General features: G+C 42.2%; 1 protein-coding gene across 18 annotated transcripts in view; it reads right to left on the bottom strand.

The window, feature by feature from the left end:
- The window catches only part of Dgki (diacylglycerol kinase, iota), a 463,575-nt gene that overhangs the window by 210,393 nt on the left and 225,644 nt on the right, over positions 1-27,538 (bottom strand). For 8 of the 18 annotated variants that reach the window (XM_017321629.2, XM_017321627.2, XM_017321626.2 and 5 more), the window contains exons 7-13: positions 19,541-19,612; positions 16,124-16,240; positions 10,533-10,655; positions 10,181-10,255; positions 9,589-9,687; positions 2,397-2,479; positions 347-407 (exon numbers count right to left, since the gene is read on the bottom strand). In XM_017321629.2, the coding sequence (XP_017177118.1) occupies positions 347-407; positions 2,397-2,479; positions 9,589-9,687; positions 10,181-10,255; positions 10,533-10,655; positions 16,124-16,240; positions 19,541-19,612 (630 nt within the window). Of the gene's footprint in view, positions 1-346; positions 408-2,396; positions 2,480-9,588; positions 9,688-10,180; positions 10,256-10,532; positions 10,656-11,198; positions 11,232-16,123; positions 16,241-19,540; positions 19,613-27,538 lie in introns of all 18 variants that reach the window. The other 10 variants (XM_030255453.1, NM_001347104.2, NM_001081206.2 and 7 more) reach the window with 5 other exon arrangements.

Here is a 27,538-nt window from a genome sequence, read left to right on the forward strand (position 1 = left end):
TTTTAACATAATTTTGATTAATAAACAACAGCTATGAAGGGGTAAGTGGAAATATGTCAGCTAGTATTTGAAAAAAGGGATTTAGCCATCTGTGAAAATCTTTATCCAGTGACAGCAGTGTCCTTCCTCTGCAACAGAACACGGTGCAGTATCGTAGACATAAAGGCTGAGTGCTTCCCTGGAGGACTGGAAAGTCCTTCTCAGCCTCGGGGCTCATGACTCTCATCAGACAGGCATTCATTTGAGAGGACAGGAGAGACTGGGGCTGAAGATAAAACTCCCCCAGGGACCCAGTCAGGAAGATAGATGGGTAAGGGAGAGGACAGATTCTCTCTCAAGGACCTACCGTTCCATCCCCACCGCAGGCCAGAATTCTCAGATTTGGTACCTTCCTGTACATCTCCAGCCTGGAAAGGGAATGGAAGACAAGGTAAGCACACGGTTCTCTGTAGAGAGGAACTTCGGGACAAATGCACGGGGACTCCCCACAGAGAACATTCCTGATCCTTCACTGCCCACAGAGCCAAGGCAAACTGACTCCTGCCACTGAGTCAGAAACCACATGTCTCGGTCTCAGGTGGTCCATGACCAACACAGGATGGGAGAATTCCCATAATTCCCCATCCTCTCAACCCACATTATATTGTTGTCTAGGTTACTTCCTTTCTTCTTTTCCATTTTCTGTCACTCGCTCCTTTTTCAGGGGCGGGGTTGGGGAAGGGGCTGATGATAATCAGTAATCTTTATGTTTCCTCCTTATTTCATTTTGATTAGCTTTCCCTGAGTCTGTTTACCTTTCAAATCTATACTTCTCACTCTCAACCCTTGAAAAACTGAAAGCTGAGAAAGACAGAGAAGACTGGCCACGGCCATTACTACAGTGAGCGTGAGTCTACCTTAGCTTGCCTGCTCAGTCTTTCCTCTACCCTCAGGCTGAGGTGGGGGAAACCCACTGGCGTCTTTTTACTTTGAATGTGCCTGTTTGGGGGTCAGATCATTTCATCTTTCTGCTCGGTTTCCAGAGAACACAGCCATTCTGCCTTGCAAAGCTTCCTGCTGAGGGCTGGCCTTGGTAGCTCAGCTCCAGAAACCCACCATCTACTTACACGTAATAAATGGTGTAGGTTTTCCTGAAAATACTTCTCGCCTTGCTATGATCCTAATGAACCCTCTATGTAAAGTCTAACTTAAGAGATTGAAAAATATTAATAAATATCAAATCCAAAGACCACAAGCCAATGAGGCACATAAAGAAACATTAAAATAAAGAAGTCTCATAGCAGACCTTGGTGGTGAAGAAATTCGGAGAAGGAAACATTAGAAATTTGGTTTATAGTCATTATTTCCTTACATGTTTAAAATATCTAATTTACTCATTTTATACAGGAATACCATTCCCTAGAAACCATCCATATTAACATCTCTTTTTGTTTGTTTGTTTGTTTGTTTTTTTGGTTTTTTGAGACAGGGTTTCTCTGTATAGCCCTGGCTGTCCTGGAACTCACTCTGTAGACCAGGCTGGCCTCGAACTCAGAAATCCGCTTGCCTCTGCCTCCCAAGTGCTGGGATTAAAGGTGTGCGCCACCACGAACTGCTCCATATTGACATCTCTTTCACACTGACATCAATACTTATTAAAAAACCTGCTAACTCAAATGTCATCTGAACTAACTCAGTAATGCAATGGATTTAAGACCGTGAATCACACAGGAAGAGAAATGCCCCGTTCTTTGTTATTACACTGGGTCATGTACATCTAGACTTTATTTTCAACACTTCCAACTAAACACAGAAATCCAGAAAGGGGACAGAACAGAAATTGAAATGCCTGCCTCACTGAACTGCAGCATCCGAAGCTATGATTAGTTCATCTCCATATCTCCACCCCCTCTCCCTCCCTTCTGATTCCCTCCCTTCCTCTCTCTCTCCCTCCATCTTTCCCTCTCTCTCTTCTTTCTTCTCCTTTCTCCCATATCCCCAGATACACATTCTGGATGCATTCATACACACATGGTCTCTCCAGAATGAAAGTTTATGCAAACATTTCATGACCCTTTGGGTTATAAACTCACATTTCTGTTTAAGCATGTCTCCAAAATCAGACACGCATAACCAGACCAGACAAGCAAGAAGTCCTTTCTCATTCCCTGGCTTTCTGAGAATGCGCTTCAGTCCTGCATACAGCAGGCACTGATCCAACAATTTGGTGGAAACAAATGCAAAGACAGCATGGGGGGGTGCATCAGGAGGTTTCAAGAAGAGCAAAATGCAGGTAAGAAAGTCAATGAAAGACAAACAGAAAAGACTTCACCAAGACATCAGATAATAAATAGCCTTGACCCCAATTCCAATGGTCCATATTATGGCCATATTACGGAGGATGTTTCCAGACTTACGCATCTTTTGGCCCTTCCTGAGAAAGATCAAAGACTTGCCGTGGATTCAGGTACCACATAAACATCTGTAGGACTTTGGTTCCCTATAAAGGAATAAACAAGCAAATAAACAAAAGGCATTTTTCCCACCTAAATAATGATAATAATAATAAATAAGAACAGACTCATTCTCTCTTAAATCATAATTAAGTGGACTGGAGAGATGGCACAGGGCTTCAGAGTGCATAGCACTCCTGTAGACTGTCCCAAATCCATCCCTAGTGCTTGCAATGGCAGCTCATAACTGCACGTAACTCAAGCTCTGCAAAGACGACCTGATGCCTGTGGCCTTAGTATGTACACACACACACACACACACACACTAAAATCAGGCAAATCCTTTAAATAATATTTGACTACAAACCATAGGGAATGGTAGTAAAAGTCGTAAGCTTTGATTGTATGTATATACACACATATCCCTGGACTGGGTATATGCCCAGGTGAGATGGGTGTCTAACCTGAGTAGTTCCATTAGACTTACTGTGTGTTCTCTTTAATATGGAATGGAGAGAGAGCCCACTTCTGTAAGGCTCGATTGCGTTAATGTGTGGTGTGTGCTTAACAGTATTTATGAGGTTGACATCATTTTGTAATGATGAAAAGTTTATATAGAAAGTGGCCAGGCTATGTCATTTAACATTGGTTTTTACTTTGTCTGAACACAGAAAAACAGGCAATATTCATTCATTGTAGTTTTATTGAAATAACTTTTCTCACTGATGAAGACAAAATGGAAGTATAAATATATTTCATATATAAACATTTTCTGTTTGTCTGGCATGGTGACCCAGGCCCATAATACTAGCATTCAAGATACAGAGACAAACGGCTGTGAATTCAAATAGTTTGGATTATACAGTAACAGCCTGTATCAAGAATAAAATTGTCATATATACAAATAGAAATAAACTTCTACATATAAAAAATATATGCTTTCACTTATACTTTGGCTTCACATAGAAAAATTATTTCAATAAACTCACAGATAGCTAATATTACCCATAAATTCATATCGTATGTGGAAAATAATAATCCAAATAATAAAGTTTAAAAATTAATGTTAAGTGACATAGTCTGGCTCATCAGCTAATACTGTCATATCCTATTTTAGCTCTTTCTGTTGTGCATGCCTGTGCTAGCTTAAGCCAGCCCTTCCTCAGGCACCCAATGTGGTTTTTAAGGAACTGTGGTATTCATAGAGATAATGTGATAGACAAAGGGTAGTTTAGGAAATGCTTCTTAAAGTTTACAGGGTGGGGGGAGCAAATAATATTTTTAAGTTTAGGAGATGCTTCTTAAAGTTTATTGAAGGAAAAAAAAGAAACAGATGACATATTTGAATTAATATCAACAGAGCTTTAAACTTGAGCAAACGGAGTCATTTTTATCAACCACAGCAAGTAATGGCTTGATCATTTGATAAGCTTGTCAAGTACAATACTGTTCCTTTAGCAGAGCAATGATCGGTTCAAAAACCATTCCTGTTTGCCTAACTGGTCTGCGTGTGGAAGGGCTGTCCCAGCCAAGAACCCAGGGGTGAGGACAAGGGGCTTGTTCTGTGTGGTGGGGAGCACTTAGCTTCTGGCACAGGTGCAGTATGTAAATGAAAAGGGACTGTCCAGGGAGATTAGGGAATCAACTGACTGATAACAGTTAAGCACCTAGCACAGCATGTGGCCAAGAAGAGACCTTCGTACTTGCTGTTCCGTTCTTCTCTGCTCTTTGTACATCCATTTGTTCAATTACACTGCTGCCTGTGGTCAGATGTGCCTGGTAATTATCTCACTACTGTGAGGGATGCTACAGGAGCCAGTGCAGGTCTTTTGTTCCTCCGATTCCCCCAAAGCTGTAATCTAAAAGTTCCACCTTATCGCATGCCTGCTGCAATGTTAGGAATAACATTTCATTCTTAATTATCAGAACACCTCCTTTGGCCTCACCAAATGAAATACTTTGCTCCTGGTCAATCACAAACATGGATTTAAGGACATTATGCCAGCAACATGAATGGCATTTTCTTTCTTTCCATCCTGAGCCTCGATACCAATTGCATTCGGGATTATTTTGATCACACTGTACATTAAATAGGAAACATAAACATCACTTTAATGACCAACTACTTTATACAACATATCCCACTGGCTGGACAGAAAGTTGCTTTTTCTATCTTAGATTCATTCCTAAAGCAGTCTGAAAGGCTGATGTTAATTACAAATTCCCACCTCTGCTACGTAAGAACACACATCATGATTTCAGCTTCTCCTATTATGCAGACAATGTGAGATAATTAACATCTTTCGAGAAAGGAAAATATAAAGTGCAGAAAGGTTAGTTTGTTCAACCTAAAGTTTCTGTAAAAGGTTTGATCAGCTGCATGGTTTCAGTTTTGCTCGTTTTAAACTTGTGTTCACTGGAACTCCTAATATCTTAATGTATCCTTCCAACAAGGAATGTCAACAAAGCCTGGCAAGTTGTTCCTTCTGTGCCCCCCAAAGAGTTTGTTCTCGGCTCAGTCTATTGGGCCAGCAGCCCTGGACTTGAGCAGAAATAACCTATGCAACAGTGCTTGGTTTCTTCTAAGCAGGAGTAGACTTAACATCCATTAAACAGTGGTGCAGGGTTGGAGAGGGAATAAAGAACTGGCTATGGAAGGATCAAGATGCTGAGTTTTAATCCCCAGCACACACTTAAAAAGACAGGCACACACCTAGAACCTCAACACCGGGGAGGTAGAGACAGCCACACTCCTGGAGCTTGCTGGCCACCCAGTCCAGACAAATTAGTGAGCTCCAAGTTCAGTCAGGGACTCTGCTATCAAAGAAAGACCAAGGAAAGTGACTGAGGAAGCCATCAAATACGTGTTCTCTCTCTCTCTCTCTCTCTCTCTCTCTCTCTCTCTCTCTCTCTCTCTCTCTCTCATACACACACACACACACACACACACACACACACACACACTTCATTTCCATAATATGGTATGAAAAGAATTTGAACAAAATCATTTCTTTAAAGCAACCCAGGTGAGTGGGGCATGCAAGCTAGACGCTCGTAAAGTTAAACACTCACACATTTAAATAAGACCTACCAAACTGCCTCTAACACTGAGATAAGCTACTTTAGTGCTCTCCCAGAGTCAATGAATGAAATGGGGGTTACTGGTCACACAAATGGGATACACTGGAAAGGAGTCATGAAATCTACTCAGTCATTTACACAACTGTCACCAGCAAGCACGTGACAGTTCTCATATGCTGCATGCCAAACATAAGGCCTGCAGCTTTTATACCCATGTCTGGTTTTCTTGAATGGGAGTTGGGGGGTGGGGACAGTGCTCATGAATTCCTGTTCCATTCCCAGGTATAATAACTTACTGACTATTGAACAATGTAGAGATCATGTGATTGGGTACTCTTGACTGGGTACCCTTGGGAGTCTTGCCAGGGCCCTCATTAATTACTTACTAACCCTGGGCTGTCTCTCCAAACCAATCTGACCCTTAGAAGCCTAAATTTGTAGAAAACAATAAAGTTGTATTTAGCTCCAGACTAAAACGTTTTCAGCACTTCAAAATCTAATGCCTGCACTGAGGCAATGCAAGTATTTCAGAGACAGTTTATGGAATTTGTTTCTCAGTCAGAGTCTTTCATCTGTTCCCTACGTCTCTATTGATATACTTGGCCCTGACTTAAGAGGGTGGCTATCTGGGGGACACTGGTTCACAGAGAGTGGCATAAACTCAGCCAACATAAATCTATCCACCAGCAGCTTCCCACTCATGTCAGTACCCAGAGCTCCGGTCTAAGAATGTAGTTTCCTCCACACATCTGCCTTGGAACTCCATACTGGACAGTGTGAGCAGAGAATCCCTTGACTCTCAGGACTGCATAGACCCATTCTAGTGGTTAACATCTGCGCATCTGTGAATTTATATGAGGTAACATGAGAAAGAGTCTCTGGACTCAGTAAACAGCGGAGGTATGTCATAGGAGTGAGATGCGCCCAGCCTTCCCAACTTCCCACACAGAGGAGGGGATTGTGATGGAGAAAACTTTTCATCCTACCTTCCGTCTCCCTCCCACAGGGAGAGAGAGTACTTCAAAGCTGATATTTTAATGCCTGGACCCAATACCTTTCTCCTCAAATATTTCTGGTGGCAACAGTACAACCGGTGTCTAAACCTTTACTGAATACCAGTGTCATGTGTACACGGATGGGGCAGGATAAATAGAAACAACTAGTGTGAAGTTTAAATGGAAGTGTTGTTTAACAGAAACAGCCCTGGAGTATGTTTAGCCCAATATAATCCTTCAAAATATTGAATTTTTTTTTTCAAGTCTAAATGAGGGAACAAGAGACAGTTTTCCTCCTCACCACTAGATGGCGATATCATCTAGTTGTTTACTTCAGACTAATGCAAGTTTAAAAGTGGTTTTGGAGCCTGCTCTTCAGAGAGGAAATGAGTCAGAGGAGTAAGACGAGTGAAATATTGTTAAACTACAAAAATCAGAATATGCCCACCCATCTTAGGAAGCCCTGGTCGGGCAGCTAGATCTATCTCCTAGCAGAGGCATCATCGAGATCTATCTCCTAGCAGATACAGCATCGAGAACATGTGAGGAATGAGAGGTCCTACCTGGATACTCCTGGCCATCAAGACTTACTGAGATGTCCCCTCTGCCTTAACAGGCTTCCAGGAGACTATCTGCACACTAAAATTAGCCATGTCACCTTGCTGTTGCTGTTCATAAACAAAAAGAATTCGAAAACCAAAATACTTAAATACAGTTTCCATGGCACAAACCCAAGTTTTAAGGCATTTTTAAACGGGCTGGACACCTTTATCCAATCACATTTCCTTTTTTTTTTTCTGCATGTTCCCTTCACAGCAGTGTCATCGAAACACGGAACATGCATCGTAGCATCTGCTCTGATGTTTGTATCTCTCACTGTACAATTGTTAGTTTACTATGCTCCATGCTCTCAAAATTCCCCCAGTACTCTGACACCTACACTCAGAGAGAACACAAGCCCAGAGAACATGACCTCTATCATCCCTGAGAGACCGGTGCACCTCAGGGCCTTAGAACACAGTGAGAGGGTGACTGATTTTGAAAGTGGTTTAAAAAGGCACCGGTGAGCCTTGAAGGATGACCAGAAATTTCCCGTGTCAGAGAAAAGAGGGGACTTTCCTCTCAGATTCCCTCTCCGAGTAGTTACACAGAACCCCTCTTCCGGGTCTAATGTGCTCAGTTTGGAAGACAAGACAAATGTCACCTAATTTACCCACCCTCACCCCAGCCCCACTGACTCCTTTCCTGTCCCTAAGAAAAAAGATTTCCTCCAAATTCACTTAGCTTTGATCTGTGAGTCCTCTGTGAACTGAGAAGCAGTCTTTAGATAACGTCTGAAGCCTTCTGTCATTATTAATTCACAGAGACTGGAACAGGAACAGGGCTGTACAGTGGCTTGCAAGCCTCACAAAGGAAAGGAAAACCGAAAAGCACATACAGAGGAGGGGGTAGCGTGATCAATGAACCCACTTCAGGGCTGGGGTGCAGCTCAGCTGGTGGAGTGCTTGCCAGTACACATGAAACCTTGGGTTGTATTAACTGGGCCTAGTGGCACATGATGTAATCCTCAGAAGGGAGAGGGTCATGTGTTCAAGTTATTCTTGACTATCCGGGGAGCTCAAAGCCAGCTTGGGCTACTCAAAAACCATGAGTTATGTAGGGAGAGCCCTGATACAATTTAGTAGATGGTAACTAGCCTGCAGTGCTCAGACTACCAAACCCAGGAAACTGATTGCAAATACTTTGATCATTTTCTGGATTTTCAACTGCATCACCCTTGTTAGGCTACAAGGAGGCCAGTCCTTGAGTGGGTGTGTCAGGGGAAACTGAACATCAACCCTAAGAAACCCTTCACTAGGTTCTTCTCCAGTATTACAGTAGAACCACACCTTAGACGAGGAAGGACATCACCACTCACAGACAGGAAAGTGAAGGGTGCAGAAAATACATTGTTTGTTAGAATAGCGGTTTTCCCTGTTCTCCATAGTACTGAAATTGGTTTTTAACCTTTTGAGTGATCAGGCGTCTTGAAGAAGGAGGAGACCAGAGGTTTCTTTGAAACCATAGGCTCTCCTGCGACAAGTTACCCTGTAACCAGTTCATCCTGAGAAATGACCATGATTTTAGCAATGGTGACGTCATTTGGAAGACTCAGACAAAACCCTAATGACATGACATCTTTCATCATGTAGGCCATCAAAGAAGCTCAGATCTCTACTTGTTAATAGTGAAACTTCAAAGAGTCTTTTCTCAAAGGGTAAAGTGTACACTTAATGGTCAGAAAAAAGATAAGTTCTGCATCCAAATTCCCAAGAAAATAATGGAAAATCAAAGCCCACAGAAGAGCCTTAACAGGAAGCCCCGGGAAGCAGGACGAGAAATGAATCAAAAGATAAAAGACTGTATTACAGAGAAAACCAATGGTGGCCTCACAGAGTGAGGTTGCTGTGGGATGCCACTATCTTCTGTAAGGACATCTTTGTGTTCTTAACTGGGGTTAATGTTAAGGTACCCTGGAGGAGCTGGACAGAGAGCAGATGAGATAATGGAGTCTTTAGAAACCGATTGTTTTCTCTGGCCTTGAGGTACTTGTTTACAATCGCTGTGACAAATGAGCTCTCGTTGTTCCTGTCCCCAGGACAGGGACAAAAGAGTCAGGTTAAACTCTAACAAGAAAAAATAAGGACACGTCGGAAAGATATTCCTAATTATGAAAACTGGGGGGAGAGGGACACAGGGGCCACTGAACCATTCTGTTGTTCTCCTCTCCTTAGTGTGGCCATTATTGAACACAAATAAGGATTTTCCCTTTCCTCTCCAGTGAAATCTATTAACTAAGTGGAACTCTGAAATAATCCTTCTAGAATATCTGTAGAGAAAATGCTAGTCCCAACGTCTTCTGAGTACCTCTGGTCTAGCTGTGCGTGGAAGGAGAGTGAGAGACTGCAGGCGTTGATTCTGGTCCTGGTTCTGGCAGAGCTCAGATGCCTGGGCTCCTGAGATGCTCTTTCACTCAGTCCTGGGGACTGTGCCTTTGACGTATCGAGTACTCAACGTGAAACACATGATAAACCACTCACCTGGTTTCCCCCACTCTTTGGGTTCACAAAGACAAGCAAAGGCTTCATGAGAGGGGAGGAGATGGGCTTGATCACAAAAGGACGGCCTTTGGTTTCCTGCTGGAAGAGGCACAGGCAGCACCATTAGGATAAAGACCCCAGAGAGAACACCGTGCAGCCCCTAAGGTCATGAGTCTTATTCCATAGGGCTGAATCTTCATAGCAGTGTGTACACATCTCCTGGAACAAAGCACCTCTAACTATAATTTAGTCCATAAAACTGAGCTATGCTTTGGATTTCACTCTGCACACTCGAAGCATTCTAGAAGTGTCGGCTCTTATTGCCGTCTCTATCATAAGCATCGTTTTGGGGGGAGATAATCCAAGTAAGGGCAGATGCTCTGCCTCTGGTACGGCGGGTCAGATTTGACTAACTGATGGATAACTTGATGGAGTTGGAACATGAAGGATTCCAACATGCTTAGAATGGCTGAAGGGGGAGGGGAAGGCCTATAGAAGGCACATCACAGCATTAAGTGTGGATCAGCTCCTCTGGCGAAGTAGCCTCTGCAGAGAAAGCTGTATGTCTCACACATCTCTCTGAAAGACTTACCTCAGTTCCTCTTTTACTGGCTTTCCTTTTAAAACTTGTCCTCTTCTTCTTCCGGTTGGAAGCCTTCAGGGAGTTCTGTGGGGAAAGGAGGGCGCAGCTCAGCTCGGAGGCAGGTAGCCCTGGCCTCTCCATGCAGAACCATGTAATGTAGAAAGAGGACGGCAGCGCATGCTGTTGGCTGCATGCTTCTCATGCTTTGACACTTCCAAGCCACTGCTCATGGGTAAGCCACAGACAGAAACCAGTCGAGTGCTCCAGAGTGAGCAACTGACTCCCCGCCACGAGGGGGCAGGGAGTTAGAGCCACGCACAGGGGGGGCTCTTATGGACTCACATAACAACACATGGTGTACCTGCCAACCCTCCCAGTAAAAATGGAAGAATCCCAAATTCTCTGAGGGGCTCCAGTCTCCCGCCCAACCAGGTCCGTCTCCCGCCCAACCAAGTTCAAGTTCATCTCCTGGTATGGAGATCACCTATGTGGAAATGTAAAAAAGGAGGCCATTTTTTTATCGTTTTCTTTCTCTTCATTTTCCTTGTTTATTTTTTTTTATGATCTGTTTTAGTAGTAGTTATAAAATAATGCTCAACCCCAGGAGAACTTCACAACTAAACAGTCTTATCAACACTGAAGCATACTATTTTCAATGCTAGGAAGACACCCTATTGTGGTTACTTACAATAGTGGAGCTGTGAGCATTATTTTTCTCTCTGTTTCAGAAGACCCATTAATTTAAATGTCTTCTCTCCACTAAGTAGCCTTGAACTATTCTATGGAAGTAACTCAAAGTTGTTGACACATAGTGACTCTTTAATTTTACTTTAGAGATTTTATGAACCACAATCCATGATTACTTTGCCTAACCATTTTTCTCTTAACATTTGCTACAAATACTCAGAGGAGGGAGTCTTACAGGATAGTCACACTTACTGGCTGAAGACTGAACATTAATCAGATTTAATCAGTGGACTTAATAATTAATTAGACTGCATCTTCACAAAAGTAAGATAGTACTGACCATATAATAGATGTTTGACCCAGTGGTGAGAGCCTGAAATGCAGAATTCTTAGCTTAGACATTAGAATACACACTTACATTATTTGAATAGTTAACAGCTTTCAAACTAGTTTGAAGAAATTTAAATAGCTAATCTGCACGTAATTTTTTTCCTTAGAGCATTCAAAACTAAACATTAGTCTATAATACACAAATTAATGCATCAAAATCAAGACAATCCAAACAAGCTAGCTTTTTTTTTTTATTTTACTTAAAGGAAAAAGAAAAAAGGAAAAAAGCAAACTTATGTGTAGCCTGTGTTCACCAAAGCTGGGGAAGGTTTTTTTTTTTTTTTTTTTGAAGAACCGCCATGCATCCCCACATTTTCTTCTTCCATCAAAGGAAAATGTCTTCAGGACCTCATACAACTCTCCAGAAAAGAGATTCTGGAAGCTAGTGCTCCTGACTCCGGAGTTTCTCTTGACACTCATTATTGACTACACTTCTGCAAACAGAACTCCTGGCTTTGAAATTACTAGGCTAGTGCGATGTTTCACAATGTTCTTGTCTCTTTCTCATTGCAAAAGTTGATGCCATATTTTGATAAATTTGAATAGAAAAAGGATGATTTGGAGTCTGGAGCAGCTGCAGCTGCAGAAGAAGCCTCTACTAGGTGTCGTCAAAGGATCTTCTAAACTACTCAGCCAGCATCACCCACCAGCCTCACTCAGACCTAGACCCTGTGAAAGACTCAATCTGCTTGAAGTGAGGCCAACAGAAAGATTCTTCTTAAAAGCTTTGTGGGTGAAACAATCAGGATACTATCATGTATCTGATGATGAAAATGTGGGTTTGTACCTGGAAAGCGGCACTAAAGAGACCCCGGTAAGTTAGATCACCATGAGTAAAAGAGGGCTGTGAATCTGATGGGTTTGCTACAAATCCAGCAGCAACTCCCTTTGGTGAGATGTGTGTACTTTGTTAGGTTGGGCAAGTGTTTAAAATGGCAGGTGCTTAGTTTTTAACATGGAGCGATAATACCTACCTCATGGGACAGTTGTTGAGTTTGAACGAGAAAAGGTATGTGAAGCAATGAGTTTTGCAGCCATCCCATGATTGTTTCTGCTAACATCTGTTGGCCCTACTACCTAGCACAAGTCCTAAGTACACAACCATGCCACAATCATGATTTTTAAAAAGAATGAATATTATATAACTAGCAGCATTTACTAAGACTCTTCTAGTTTGGACAGCCATACTTGGGATGTGATGGCTTGTATCCTCACTGTTGTGATGTGTTAGTTCATTTCCTGTCTAGACCAAATAAATGCAAATACCAGTTGCTTGTGCTTGCAGAAATACACTAGGGGCCTCCGTTCTGGACAGAGCTCAACAAATAAATTCCAAGACGTAGTTCTACTGCACCAGGTGAAGATCCTCTACAACTTGCTTTAACGTATCTTAAAATTTATAGCATTTTGGGTAATTTGATGCTCAAGCACATGTGGGAAACATGGAATTAGAAATGGGGGTTGAGGGAAATGTGAAAGAAGAGCAGACAAGGAACTCAAATCTAGGAAGAAGCACACACACAAAACAGTCTTCCAACAGAGGTATAGCAAGAGCCCCTGAGCCTCACCAAGACCAATACATCTGAGGCTTTTTTTACAAAACAAGTGTGGTGACTGACTTAAAGTAGCTGGGCCTGTCTATGTGAGTTCTATGGATGTTTTATATTGTCAAGAATGGGGAAACAGCAATAGCAAGTATCTGGAATTTCCCAGCATGCCTCACTATCCCCACAGCTCCCTTCTGTTTGAGTACCAATGTCCAAAATCACCTTATGTGGAGTCGATAGGTAGGAAGGCAGATTTAGGGTGTACCATAGCCAGGACAAGCTAAGAAACCCACCCTAGAAAGATAATAGCAAAGCTTGCCCCTCCTGGGATAGTACTGGGGAATTCAACGAAGTGACCTGTTTTGTAAGTATAGAGAGGCAATGTCAAAAAGTGATTTGTAAAGCGCTGGCGATGAAAGAGTCAAGAAACCTTTCACCCACCTCTGACATTCTAAAACAAAGCCTGCCTGTTCTGAAAAGGGCAGCTAACTCCCGTGGCCCAAGTGATCCCCTTACAAGATCAACACCACCCAGCCTTGGTTTTGTGGTCTTCCATCTCAACAGCATTGCTCTCTAGCCATTCAATGAAAGACGTCAGAAAAGATAAAGGCCTTTTGTCTTCTTGAACCAGGAGTCAGGGCAATCTTACCTTGCCACGGAGCTAATCCTACCAACCAAGCGATCAGAGTTATGACTCCCTCCTGGACAGTTAGGAAGTCTTTATGGATGAACCATTTAACTGTAAATGAAACTTTAGCTCTTATTCCCCTTGAGGGATTTTTTCCAGGTTATAGGATCATAAATAACTGGTTATATTAAAATACCTAAAAATGATATATCACTTCTTTATAACCATGGAAGTCTCTCCCATAAACACCAGACAACATCTTGACAGATCACAGAAGGAAGAAGCCAGAGCTTTGTGTATTTAAGGAATGCTCACCTCCTGCTCCAGGTGTCCCACTGGAATAAAAGTGGTTCTGATGATGGAAAAGAACAAAGAAAACTTGCCTCTGAAGTTGAGGAGCAAGTCTTAAGAGCTCCATGTAACATCAAATCACACATGCTAATAGTTCTTCAGAGTTCACAAAGAAATGGTTTAAGCAATTCTGTGGGATTGTGTTAGTCAGTGAATAGAATCTGTCATTCTGTCTCACAGGTCTCCAGCAATAAAAGATCATCCAGTCAAAACAAGACAATTAAGAAAGAAAACCTCATCCAGGAGTAGAAAGGGTAGGCACCTCACTGTCTGTAAACAGGACATCGGAAATAGTGTAGATACCTATCAGTAGGGTAAAGACCAACTGTGAAGTATCTACTGAGTGGAAATCATGAAAGTGACCTAATTTAGAATTACATTAAGTAATTAATGTAACTAAGTGCTAGAGATTTTTACCCAAGAGTCTCATTTTAAACAAACTAAGCAAGTTCTGAAGAAGTATGTGCAGCACAGCACCACTTATTAACAACCCTGAAGCCTGTACGTGCGACAGTTCCGTATCTGTCCAAATGGTGCATCTCTCTGCATGAAAACCAGTAGCAAAAATATGGATGTATAACGGAAATGCCAGGAAAAGTGTCTAAAATTTGAAGTTAATGAAAGGAGACATGTTTATCTGAAGTTCCCTTTGTACAAGTATAATACATGTACATTACTCATTATACACTAAACTTCAAACTAAAAGACTAAATACAATCCTACCTTTGAAGAGACTACAGTGTCCCAACTCAGTCCTTTGAGTGTATGTTCCCTAGGGGAGACACTGATGTATCTAAAACATTATTTGTAGATTCTGGGAGAGGAAGGCAGACTTGCGTGAGGGGCTGGTCACTGCTCAGGCCTGATAATAGACAGATTCTTGATACATGCGATTTTATTCTGAAACAGTGGGCTTCTTCACAGGAAAGAAATGATAGAGTAAAACCAGTGTTTTCAAAGAAAAGCCCAGCCAAAGTGTGTAGGATAACAATCAAAGAAGATTACCCTGCCAAGGAGGGAGAGTGCTCTTAGCACAGTTCCATTACTAAAGATGGAAAGAAAAATCTCGTGTGGCCACTGCTGCTGAATTCCATAGCCATAAATTCAGGGGTTGCTCATAGCGCCCGAGTCTGTGATCAGACCATGATTGAGAGAATTATAAATTGTGGAATGCAGAGTCAGAAAAATGTCAGAAAATCCTATAGAGACATCGAGAAGAAGCTTAACGAAGAGAGGTGTGGTATGGCAGAGTAGAATGGCTGTCCAAATGGGAATCCTACTGTCTGTCTGTCATCTATCTGTCTATCCACCTCATATCTCTTTACATATGTGTGTGTGTACTTACATAGTCATATGCACATACCTATTTCATATTCTAATGTTCTTCTATCACATTACTCCAAAATATGAGGTCAAGAAGATATTCTTAATTGAGCAAGCATTTAATTAGCCATGATCCAGTGTAATGTCTAAGGATGACTAACATGAGATCTAGGTCCACAACGAGTATACTTCCCCAGAAAACGCCAACATTATATAAAATGTTGTTGTGGACTCTGGAATAGAAATTCAGTCATGTATATGCCCGTAATAAAGAATAGCCTCCTGTTATCCTACATGTTTACTCTGACACGTTTCATTCAGCACAAACCTAGCATGCTCTAACTTGGCTCGCCGGCCCAAGAATATAAGAGTACACAGCGTGCTATTTTGTCTTGCTTCCTACTCTTTCTACAGCTCTAAACCTCCACCCACCTTTTAAACAGAAAGATAATCCCTACATCCTCAGGAAGTTCCCCCAGACTAACAAAAGGAGATTGGCTTAAACAGGAAAGCCAGTAACCACCCAGAATGAGATTAGGGACTAAGATAGCAGATTCAATTTGTATTAAGAAAAAGACTGTGGCTCTCCAAGCAGGCTTGGATGTAATGGAGGTTATGACTCACAGCCTGCCCTTTATACTGGCAGACATCTTCACTAAACTGTGATGCTTGCAATCCTTGCTCTCTGTCGACTCCTCTCAGGCTTCGGAGAGAGCGTGTAAGCATCCAATATACGCTCACTGGTACTCACTAAGACGCCGGACGGCTGCCTTTATAGGGGATCATTGCACATGGATGAGGAGGACAGTGGGCTTTCATGAGAATGGGACTCTGGCTCCATGAGAGAGTCTAGTGAAGCCAGGTGATGGGCCCATGAGATGAGCCTGATAAGCTAAGCACCAGACCATGGGGATGGATGTGTAAAGGTCATAGGACGCCAAAGACTACTGAGGGAGAAGAGCAAATCTATCAGAGCCATTCAGTTCTCTCTGCACTGGGCCAGCAGCACCAGGATCCTGCAGTTACCTGAGGTTTCTTCACCTTAATGATCCAGGTGGGCGGGACAATAACAGCGGCGTGAGCCCCCAGGGAGCAGGGTTCCTCAATATGATGCAGCATGAAGCAGGTCACTTTATTGTGAAACTGAAGAGAGAAACAGGCTCATAAGCAATTCTGAATAAGAAGTAATTCACAGCAAGAAGGGATAAGTGTATACACACGTGCATGTGCACACACAAGCACGCACGCACGCACGCACACACACACAAAATCATACAGACGCACATCAAGAACACATACATCTCATCAGCATTTAACCAGCCCAGGAACATAGAGGGCAGAGTAATTCATTCCAGTGTAAACAAACCGGGTTAACAGGAGCCTAGAAGCCCACTACGGCATTCTAACTGTCTAACAGACGATTTACATAAAGAGGCTGAGCACTGGCGAGCTCTACTAATCTAACTACACACAACTGTGTCTGTTAGATAATGTAGAAAAGAAAATGAAGACAGATGGGAAGGCCATGCCCATCTCTTGCCTGTTTGTTTCTACCGCCGTTGTAAATCCTCCCAGTAATCTTTCCAGTTTAGGGAGCCAGGAAGGAAGCAAAACGTCTCTTCTGGAAAGCTGTTAATCTCAGTGGTAACAAAGCACAAAGAGTTGCTTCTACCAGGCTTATCTAAAACCCTTAAAAACACAGTGGTCCTGTGACACTCCACAGGCCCAAGGAGGAGCGTGTTCATTACAGGAAGGAAGGAAATATAAGCTAATAAGTCACCGCAGTACCCTAGGGTGAGGGCTTAACTCACGGTTCTGCTGGGAGGCTGGCATGTGACCTCAGTCTGGTCACATCTGCAGTCACCTCTTTTGACTCTGGGGTGACAGTCCTGTGGGGACATTTCATTTCTAATGGACATAAAATCAGCTTGTGCAATAATTAAAGAACTTAAGTTCTAATCATGGTGACTTTTTAATTTAAATTAGTTTTCAACTTGAATTACACTGATTGTAACCAATGCACAATTCATCATTTCTACTGGAGCTATTTAAGAGTGAGCAGGAACCACGAGTAATGGCAGTGTTGGGAGACAGACATCAATTAGGACTGTCTGGGGAAAATGGGCACACATAGCCAGTCTAATCTGATTCTGTGACATCACAAGGATTTTGTTTTCATTTCTGCATATTGTGAAGCTCTCCTATAATTCAGTAGTTAATTTATATCAATTAAGAAAAAATGCTGATGTAATAATTAATAATTCAACATACCACCCATTATTTGGAATTTGCAAACAAATTAAACCGGAGGAATGCCACACCACAAAAATATCATTTGAGTACCTTCTTTCAAAATTGATTACTTTTTAAAGCAATTAAAATTAAATCTCAATGCATACCCATTGCATTTCTACAGTGACAAGGGCTTCAAACATTGCCTAAGCAACTCTTTCAACTTATACTTGAGTGATCTACAAACTAGAGACTAAGAGGTACTCTCAGGACTATATTTTTTAAATGTTGGAGTCAAGACATATACACAGAGAACCCAGCTCCTTAACCCCAAGATCTTCCTCCTGCAACTTAGAGGGTCAGTTATTTGTTTCTTTCTGTATTTGACATCAAATTTCCTAGAAGGAATTACTTGCACTACTAAAATATATCAATACCATAATTTGTGCACACATATTTTGCATATTTGACCTTGCAAAATCAATTTCCACACTTTCTGGCATATTAAAATTATGTGAAAATGGCCAAAATTATACCCATAATGGTCAAGAGAAAAGTCACTGTCTGTAGTGACTCAGATGGCAGATAATGAAGAGGACACAGGTGTTCACCTTACAGTGCTCCAAATTATCAGACCCTGAACAAGACACGTCATCCCAAGGTCACAGGAGCCTATCCGAACAGATGAGATGCTGTCCCAGCAGCAGCCTCTCACCAGTTCAGTAGACCCAGCAGCATGAGCAGCACAGAGACTGGTTGACACCTAATCCCAGAAGGAGACGCTGTCCCTAGGACGTGGAGTTTCACTAGAAGCACAGAGGTTACATGTGTGACAACTGGGAAGAAATGGAAATAACAAGAAAAGCAAAATGTGGTGAGATGGTGGCAGGGAACTGTCCAGACCAGTGAGGCTGTTCCTATAACCGGAGGCTCTTGACAAATGAAGGCCCTAGGGAAACTGTTAGGTTGAATCTTATACTGCGAAGACTCTGACCCACTAAAAACATCAACTACGATTCATTCAAACTACACTTGTTCCAGCCCTGTGGCTAGTTTGAGGAGTTGTATCTGCTTTGTGGAGACCTGTAAACCCTTAACCTAGCTAACACAACACAATCTTTCTTCTCAGGTTTCCTTCACCACAAAGGTGCTATGCTTCTATCGACACAGACACTCCAAAAGGCAGATGGGAGGCTGATAGGCCAGTGTGAGCAGATCATCCTGGCATTCGGGTGGCTGAAGCAGGAGGGTCACAAAAGGATAGCATAATTCTATATCATTAAGATTCTATTTTAAAACAAAGACTAGAGGAGGGGTTCACAAACTGTTTCTGTAAAGGCCTGGGTGTGTTGCCAATGCTGAAGTCATCTCTGAGGTATTAACAGTTTCAGAGAATTCATAAATGATAGGGTATGGCTATGTTGAGGTTATTATGTATAGAACTAGGCACCAGCCCCGCTTGGCCCTGGTTGCTATAGTTTGCCAACTGGGTTGGAGTGAAATGAAAAGCAGGCATGGAGGCGAGAAACTAATAAAGCCCAGCATCTGTTTCGGATAAAGGGGCCAAGCAGGTACTTTTCAGAGTAGATAAGATGGGAGATAAAAAGAAAAAGAAGAGTAAATGGGACAGAGGTGTGGGATCTTGACGAATACGCATGGTCACATATAAGGGAATGGATGTGATTTAGTGGGCACATGGATAGCTACAAAACAAAAACAAAAACAAAATCTAAACCGAAAGAACAAAGTAAGAGGCCATCCTGCTTCACAGTCCCATGACAAAGCCACCACAGCACGACGGGGAACCCAGACGCCTGAACCCTGTGTTGCAGAGCTCACTGGCGGCTCCCCGTGTTGTGCTATGGAATGACAATTAATCCTCAGCAGTCTAGTGGATAGGGAGGACCGTGGGTGCTCTAGAGAAAAGGAGCATTAGATTCCAGTCCCAGGGCAAGAATCAGGGAGGGCTCCTAGTCTTTTATCCTGGACTTCAAGATGTACAAAAGAAGTACAAAGTTGCTATTTTTTCCCTACTTATATTTCCTTTTGTTCTATACTTTCACTCTCTTTCTTCTTCTAAGGATGCTGTCTGAGAAAATCTGAATATTCAGTCAGGGCAATACTCTACAGTAGGCAGGAACCCAAGCATCGGAATGCCCAGTTGGGGTCACGTGAGCCCGTGTTGTGTTGCTTGCTTTATCTGGCACTTACCGCCTGCTTGCACCAAGAACAGCTGATGGCCACGATCTCTTTACTGTGGAAGGAGAACTTTTGCTGGAAGCCCTGAGACAGTAGGACAAGAGACAGAGAGTTTAAAACCTCCTTCATTATAGCCCACAGTTGCCCTCCTGGGGTTTACAGAAGTGAAAGAGGCCAGGATTATCATCCATTGCTATAGTAACCATTACTGCATGTGCCACACCGTACTCCCCTCTCTACCTTCTGCCATGCAATGATTTTTCTATTTCAGAGCCATCTGGAGCATGAGACAAAGGAGGCAGTGGTGTCTCCTACACCATAAGCTTCTCTAAGCCAGCCACACTACCATAGAGATTTTCCTTTTAAAAAAAAATCTCTTGTGTGTGTGTGTGTGTGTGTGTGTGTGTGTGTGTGTGTGTGTGTGTGTTGCTTCACTTGGTCATATACTATAAAGACTGTTCAACATTAGTATCTGAGAACTCAGAAAAAGAGAAATTAAATACCAAAAGCAGAACCTAGATGTCAGGGTCTGGGTAAAGTCCAAGCTTACAGAAATAAATTCAAGGACTTTCACCCTTCCCTTAGGATGTCTGTTCTCAAAACAAGCAGCTTTCCAGTTTCATTCTTAACTAGCATGCAGTAACAAAGACAATACAATTGCCATAAAGTCTCCTCAGATCAGTGGTTCTCAACCTTCCTAAAGCTACAACTCTTTAATGCATATTGTGGTGAGCCCCAAGCATAAAATTATTTTCATTGCTACCTCATAACTGTAACTATGAATCCTAATATAATATCTGATATGCTACCCCCAAGGGGTCATGACCCACAGGTTGAGAGCCACTGCCTTAGATGACCCAGCAAATTGACTCATCCATCAAGAAAGGTCATTCCACACAGGAAGTACACAGTAATGCTCAAAGCGTCTCCCCTCAGATTCACCCATTTCACTCCTCCTGTGTGGTTTCCCTGCCAATTCTAAAAGGCTCAACCTCGAAGTAGACTTCCTGACCTGGCCCTTAACAATCATTCTGCTCTCTCTTCCAAGATGTTCCCTGAGCCTTAAGAGCAGGGGATGAATTTTAGATGTATCATTTGGGGCTGGGCACCTCAGAAGGACTTGTTCTCTGCTTTCTGCTTAGATGTGGCTTTCTGTAGTGGCCTTGGTCTGTTGTGAAAAGAAGTGTCTTTGACAGAGAAGAGAGCTATGCGTCATTGAGTCTATAAGAGCTATAAGTATCTAGAACCCAGTCAGGAATTATCCTGGTTTAGGAAAGTGACAGTGGTCAGCTCTCCTATGAGATCTCTGCCCTCACTTGTCCCAGGTAAAATTACAGTACCAGGGCAGGATTTCCCTCCTCTTCAGTTAGCCTTCAGTCTAATGTGGGCAGATGTCGGTTAGCACTAAGGTACACGAGCCACTACTGCACCTCCATGGATGTCCTTCTGTGTTGGCCACTGATGTGGTTTATAGGTGTCACGGCTGAGGAGGACGACTGGATTCTCTTCCCCCTGGGTAGCTTGAGCAGCATGGTATGGTACTATAAGAGCTAATCTCCAGGGAGGAAGCTTTGGGTCACGTCCAGCGCAATGACTCAGTGCCTTCTGCCAAAGTGCTCAGTGTCTTCAGACATGGGGTCTTAATTCCAACTTCTGGGAGTAAAGCCAGGGTCACAGAAGGAGCCTAGATGGACAGTCTTTCATTGCCAACTACTCTAAAGGGTGTTTCTCATGCCTGGCCCTGGGGATCGTGTTAGATTCTGTATGGCTCTTGGGTAGAGCATTATCATTTTTAGTGGAGTAATTTCATTTAAACAATGTGTGTGTGTGCGTGTGTGTTTGTGTGTGTGTGTACACATAGACTTAAATGTATTATATGTAAATTTAGATAAATATAAAATAATATGATTCCTTACAGTGTTCTCAAGCATCCTCGTGTTACTGTGCTATTCTTCCTTCCTTCCTCCCTTTACTTATTGACCTTCATTCTCCTCCCCAGTCAAAGCCCCTCCCACAGAGGCAATAGAAGGGAGAAAGGGAAAAATGGGAAACATGGCTTCTTAATTTGGATTTGTAAGATTCCCTTAGCGTAATTACTTCTCCATGACAATCAGCAACAGTGATGATCTTTTTACTCGTTGAAGGAAGAGTTAGCCATTCTTAGACTCTTATTCTTAGGAGAAAGGTGCTTGCAAAACTGGCTCAGGGATAGAATCTGGTATCTTATCCTTTGGGAGACTTAGTTCGATTCCTAAAGCAATCTGAATGGCCCCTGAACTAATACCATTGATGCTGCATCCCTGACTTCCTTCCCGGAGTCTAGCACATTTTCCTGTGTTATACAAAAGGAACTTAGGCAAAGAAGCTTCAGTGAAATTCCTGGGTGAAGAGTGTTAATGAGATGGGTAAATAATATTTATATGTATTTTTCAGCTTACTGCTGGAGGGGCTTAGCATATTTTACAGGACTCCAAGGCGAAGCTGGTGGTATCTGGTATCTTCGTGGCTTCGCTCTGTTTTCTTTTTGCTGGCCTTGTTTTGTGCCTTTGTGTTATAATAAACCACAGACAGGATGCCCCCTACAAGCTCCCACGTAAAGCACTGCACCTCGGATAATCTTCAGATCCCCAGACACAGCCTCCCCAGCTGTGTCTTGCTAAACCTCCTTCTGTCAACAGCAATGGCTTTTCCCCAGGCCAGTATTGCTTCTGTGTCACATATAAACTGAAATACTGGGTCAGCTTTGACCTCTGTACACCCGCAGCAATCACCAGCCCAGTTCCACTGTCAAGTGTCAGAACCATGACAGGAATGTTACTGAGAGGACAACACAATCTAATGGGCTTAAAGATGATGTCTCCAAAGTCTTTCAAAAATATCAAACTGTTCAACATGCTGCAAAGAGGCCAGACTGGCTTTGCGTTGGCGACAATGGGAAAGTTCACTGAACTCACTTTGGAGGGAGCAGTAAGAGAGAGATGGGTGGCACATTTCTTCGGCGCTAGAGCAATAATTTGTTAGACTGTGTGATCAAAGGAGCAAAGCATGAAGGAATGAGGCTGGGTCAGAGCACACGGATTTCTCAGGCCCCGGACCCCAGGCCCACCCGTCATTCTGGTGATGCCCCTGCTCACTGCACATGCGACACTGTGCTCGTGTTATGACTTGTCTCGGTAGTGACAGGCCTTCCTCCCTCATTCTTTACTGTCACAAGGTAAGCTGGTGTTCTTTTAGTGTGTGCTTCCTCATAAAAGGCTTCAGTAACCCCTTTTTCCTTAAAGAATAAACCATTCATCCGGGCTTTAAGCAATACCCACAATCCCACAATCCTCCCAGTCGTGTGTGTGTGTGTGTGTGTGTGTGTGTGTGTGTGTGTGTGTGTGTGTGTGTGTGTGTGTTATGCAGTGTGTATCTGTATGCACATTTGCATGGGTCTGGGCACATGCATGTGTGAATGCATGTTCACATGTGTACATGCAGAGACTAGAGGTTAACATCAGGTGTCTGCCTCAGACACCCTCCACTTCGTTTTCTGAGGCAGGGACTCTCACTCAGCCTGGCACTTGCTGATTCAGCTAGTGTAGCTAGCCAGCTTGGCCTAGGGGTCATTTCTCTCTGCCTCCCAAGGGCTGGAATTACAAGCAGTTAGTCAAACTCTCCCAATTTTTTATGTAGATGCTGAGGTTCCAAACTCTGACCTTCACAGACGCACGAGAAGCACTTTATCCACTTAGCTATCTCCTCTGACCCCAAATCAACATTTTGACATTAATATCCCACTCTTACTATCAACAGATTTCTATAAAGCGAGATAGGTCTAATTATATTTCATAGTATGCCTTGTTGTTTTAAATTTACATGTCTGAGACCACCCTCTTTCTTTGTTCTCAACCAATCAACTAGAAAGCTGTAATTTTATATGCAGTATCTTCATATTACACAGCAAACACAGCAAAATCTAAAAAGTCCCCCCAAACCACTCCAGTTTGCATGATCTCTCCATTGGCTATATCATCTGGATCTTAACCTTGACACTATTCAGATGTCCTAAATTACTGCTGGATATGCTTGTCCTTCTCCAATGGAACTGTAAGGTCTGAAGTAGGTCACTCTGTAGTTCTTAGAAACTTTGAACAGCTCTTTAAATATCCTGGACCCAATGTACATACATATGCTGCTATTAACTGAATGAGGGAGTTGCTGTTTTTACATCTTAACTCAGCTAAGAACAGTGTGCTTTGAAAGCTTAAAACATCTTACCCCAAGTTATCTGGAACTATGCCTCCTCATAGTACCCTCACCCAGGCAGAAAACCAGCCCCCTATCGACACTGAAAACATGCTAGATTTCTAACTGTCACTCATAAGTGCTCAATATTGCAATGTTGCTTGCGAGACAGCAATAGAATAAAATGTGTGGCACGACAGTAACTATAGCCTTGTTGAGAGATCTGCTAAATGTTATGACCCAGGTACCTGTCCTTCAATTCATACATATCAGAAAGTTATACATGAACTAGAAGAAGATGGGTAGGAAAGCTGAGAACAGCTCTTGGATCTTCTCACTGCCTGAGTGATTTCAGGCAAATCATTGACTTCTAACTTCTCTCTGAACCCAAAAGTGGGAATGATTCAAAATCTCCTAATGATGATAAGCATCAAAAGAGACAAATTGAGGCTTTTATAATATTACATACACATGTGTGTATGTCTATGTATACATATGAAAGACTACTGTTACTGCTAAAAATCTATCAGAGGGGCCCTCTTCTACTTCCATGTCAAGAAAGCCTTCTTTGTAAGATAAACTTGCTACTCTATTCACTGATACAACTTACGTGTGTCCAATTGTATCCACTGTATTAGAGCCTTCCAACTCCAAGGAGAAAACAGACACACTCTCCTGTGGTACTGACAGCCAGACAGATGCCCAAAACAAACAAGGCCACTCACAACTAAGGCACTGAGCATGATGGTTATATAGAATTGAGCATCAACGCTATTTAGAACTGCGATGGGTCACCAGGAGAATGAGCCTCATATAAGCAGCCTGGTGCTTCACTTTGGATTCTATTCCATCAGTCACCGAGACCATGGCTTCAGAGTTATTATCTAACACATGTACATAAACGGAACTGGTTCACAGTCTTTGTGGACCAAGTTTCCACAGACTACGCCATGGGGAGATTTTGGCCAGTCTCTTAAGCATAATAAAGAGAGCCAGATCCTAATCACTCGGGCTTAATTCTCGCCCGGATCTGCTATTTACGGCACTGACTGGATTCCCTGACTAAATTTCAAATGACTCCGTGGTTTTTTGAGAGGAACATAAGGACACGAGGCCAGATGGTCTGGATCCAACTGACTCCAGACTTAAAAATATCAACAAAGTGACTCTGTTGAATCTTTTGAGATTTTTTTTTCAATCAAATTGAGCCTTTGGAATAAAGTTAAATAAAGCTTATTCTGAGTGACTTTAAATTCGGCTGCCTCTCTCTTCTACCATCTGTGGCATGCAGGAAGTGGCACTCAGCTTTAGACCCTTGGCTGAAGCTAGAGGAGTGGGATTTATATAAAATGGTTGCATTCTTTTATTGATTTTGTAGTAGCTGAGGTTTGAAATCAGAGAATCTTTTGGCTTGAGGCCAGTTTTCTGTTTTATTTGATCCCATGAAAGATATTCAACATACCTCCAAGACTTTAAACAAAGTGTCTCCAATATCCACCAACATACCCAAAAGCTCATAAAGTGATTAAAAAGTCCAAACACAAAGAAATTATAAGTCTCAGTTGATTATTTGCCCCCCATTATTATTTATCTTTCAAAAGAGAACTTTCACTAGTTATATTCAAATATTTCCTAAATCTTGAAATATATTATAAACATACACTCTTACACCCTACACTTACATCTCTGAAACACTTAGTGAGTACGGTACAAAGCTCACAATGCCAGCAACATACAGCTGAAGTTTTGCAGTGTGGCTGCTGTACCTGTTTCCACTGTATCTCGTAGGGTAGAAATGCCAAGTGATTTGGGATTCACTAACGGGAAAAGAAACTCTTCCATTCTAAACTTCCTCTAAGTAGCTGAATCTGGTCAGCAACCTAGACCTTCGAAAGACTGGGGTGGAGTCCTTTAACAACAACCCAACTGGAAAACAAACAAACAAACAACAACAGCACAACAAAAACTTTCTGACCAGGAAATCATGCCATTTGTGTTAACCCATTATTCACTGCCTTTCAGAATAACCTCATCGAAAGAGCAGGCTTTGATCCTTGGCAAAGCCACCAAGAAACAGCCCTTTCCCTAACATTTACAAATTATTGACATGTTTTCCTTCCTGAACAAAGTACTCAGTACAGTTTCCCACTGATACCTGCAGTCTTGTCTGGCACTGTAAACACTTAGAAATGAGTATGCCAAAATCCCTTTTCCTTATTTTGGGGGCAGAGTGTAAAAATTATTATACCAACTTACTTTTTGTAAGACTAAAGTTTATTTATTCATAGAGAGTTCAGTTTATCTGAACTTTCTTCATTTCTTACACCGATATCTGTCTTAAGCAAAAATTGTTGCAAATATTTAAGACTTTAAAAGTAGAAATGTAAGCATTTGTCTGAATTGGATCATAAGGAACAGTGCCCTGCAAGTCAGGGAGAGCTTTATAATTCCTGAGATTGCTTCAAAATAGTTGATTTGACTTAAGATTAACTTATAAGAATCACTTTTTAAAATTCCAAATACTTCTCTATTGGTGTTAACTGTGTTACTAATTTAACCGTGGCTCTGCACATTTTTGGTTTGCCTTATTGTCTGTACCACACATATCACTTGGTCTGCACTGAGTCACAACTGCAGACAGACTCTTATTCTTCCCTTGTAATATGGGAAGTTATTCCTCTCCATTATCACTGGCAATTAATATACACTAACCAGAACTGGCCAATAGTATCATCTGATAATATCTGTTATGTTTTTCATTCATTTGTCTTAAGATCCTTGCTACAAACAAGATCATAAATTGAGTCTCCTGGAATAGGAGGAAGTAAAAACATCTCATAGATTTCATTTTAAAAGTTTTCAAAAGCCCTCGGGGAGCAGAAAGCAGAATTCTCTGTACAGCATAATACCCCTCCTACAGGTATGACCATAGGTATAGAGAAAGATTTGATGCCAGGATCTATTCCACATGCCTGACATTACACAGGTACACAGTTTACCCAAGAACTAAGAACAGCTACCAGCTTGTACTTAAATTTATGTATGGATGTACTCATCTAGCTATGATACTTGTATTTAATCTTTTATGGAGATCCTAATTTGAGGGGGGAGAGAGAGACAGAGAGAGAGAGAAATGTTTATGTATATATGTGTATGTGAGTGTATGTATGTATATAATGTATTCATATATATGTATTGGTGTGTGGTGTTTTTGTGTGTGATATTCGTATGTTTACATGTGTGTGCATGTAGTAAGCTGTGTCCTCTATTTCTCTCTGCTTTAGGGTTAGGGTTTCTCACTGAACCAGAAGCACCCTGGTTTTTGTTGTTGTGGTTCCTCCTCCCACTCTATGATGGCTTACCAGAAAGCTCCAGATGTCGTCGTGTCTCAGGCTCACTTGTGGTGTTGGAGTAAGTAGGACAGAAGTTCACACTCGGCTGTTTATATGGGTGCTGGGGACCTTGCCTTACATGGCCGCACTTGTGCAGCAAGCTCTCTTACCTACAAAGCCTCTCCCAGCCCATGACAAAAAACTTTTTCTGCAGATAGTGAGCATTCTGTTCAGCAAAGACCATGCTGTGTAAGACTTTAAATGCTGGGCTTATCCTTATGCTAGAATTCCCAGGAGGTTCCTTAAGTGAAAGCATTTTCCTATCAATGTACAAGACTGCTTCACCATGGAAGCTCATCTCTATCTCTGCTTTACCCATAATTGATCATTACCAGTGAAAATATCATTTTACCCTGATAATGTTTAAAAAAAAAAAAAAAGCCCGAGTTCC

Source organism: Mus musculus, chromosome 6, assembly GCF_000001635.26.
Source record: "Mus musculus strain C57BL/6J chromosome 6, GRCm38.p6 C57BL/6J".
Classification (NCBI taxonomy): Eukaryota; Metazoa; Chordata; class Mammalia; order Rodentia; family Muridae; genus Mus; species Mus musculus.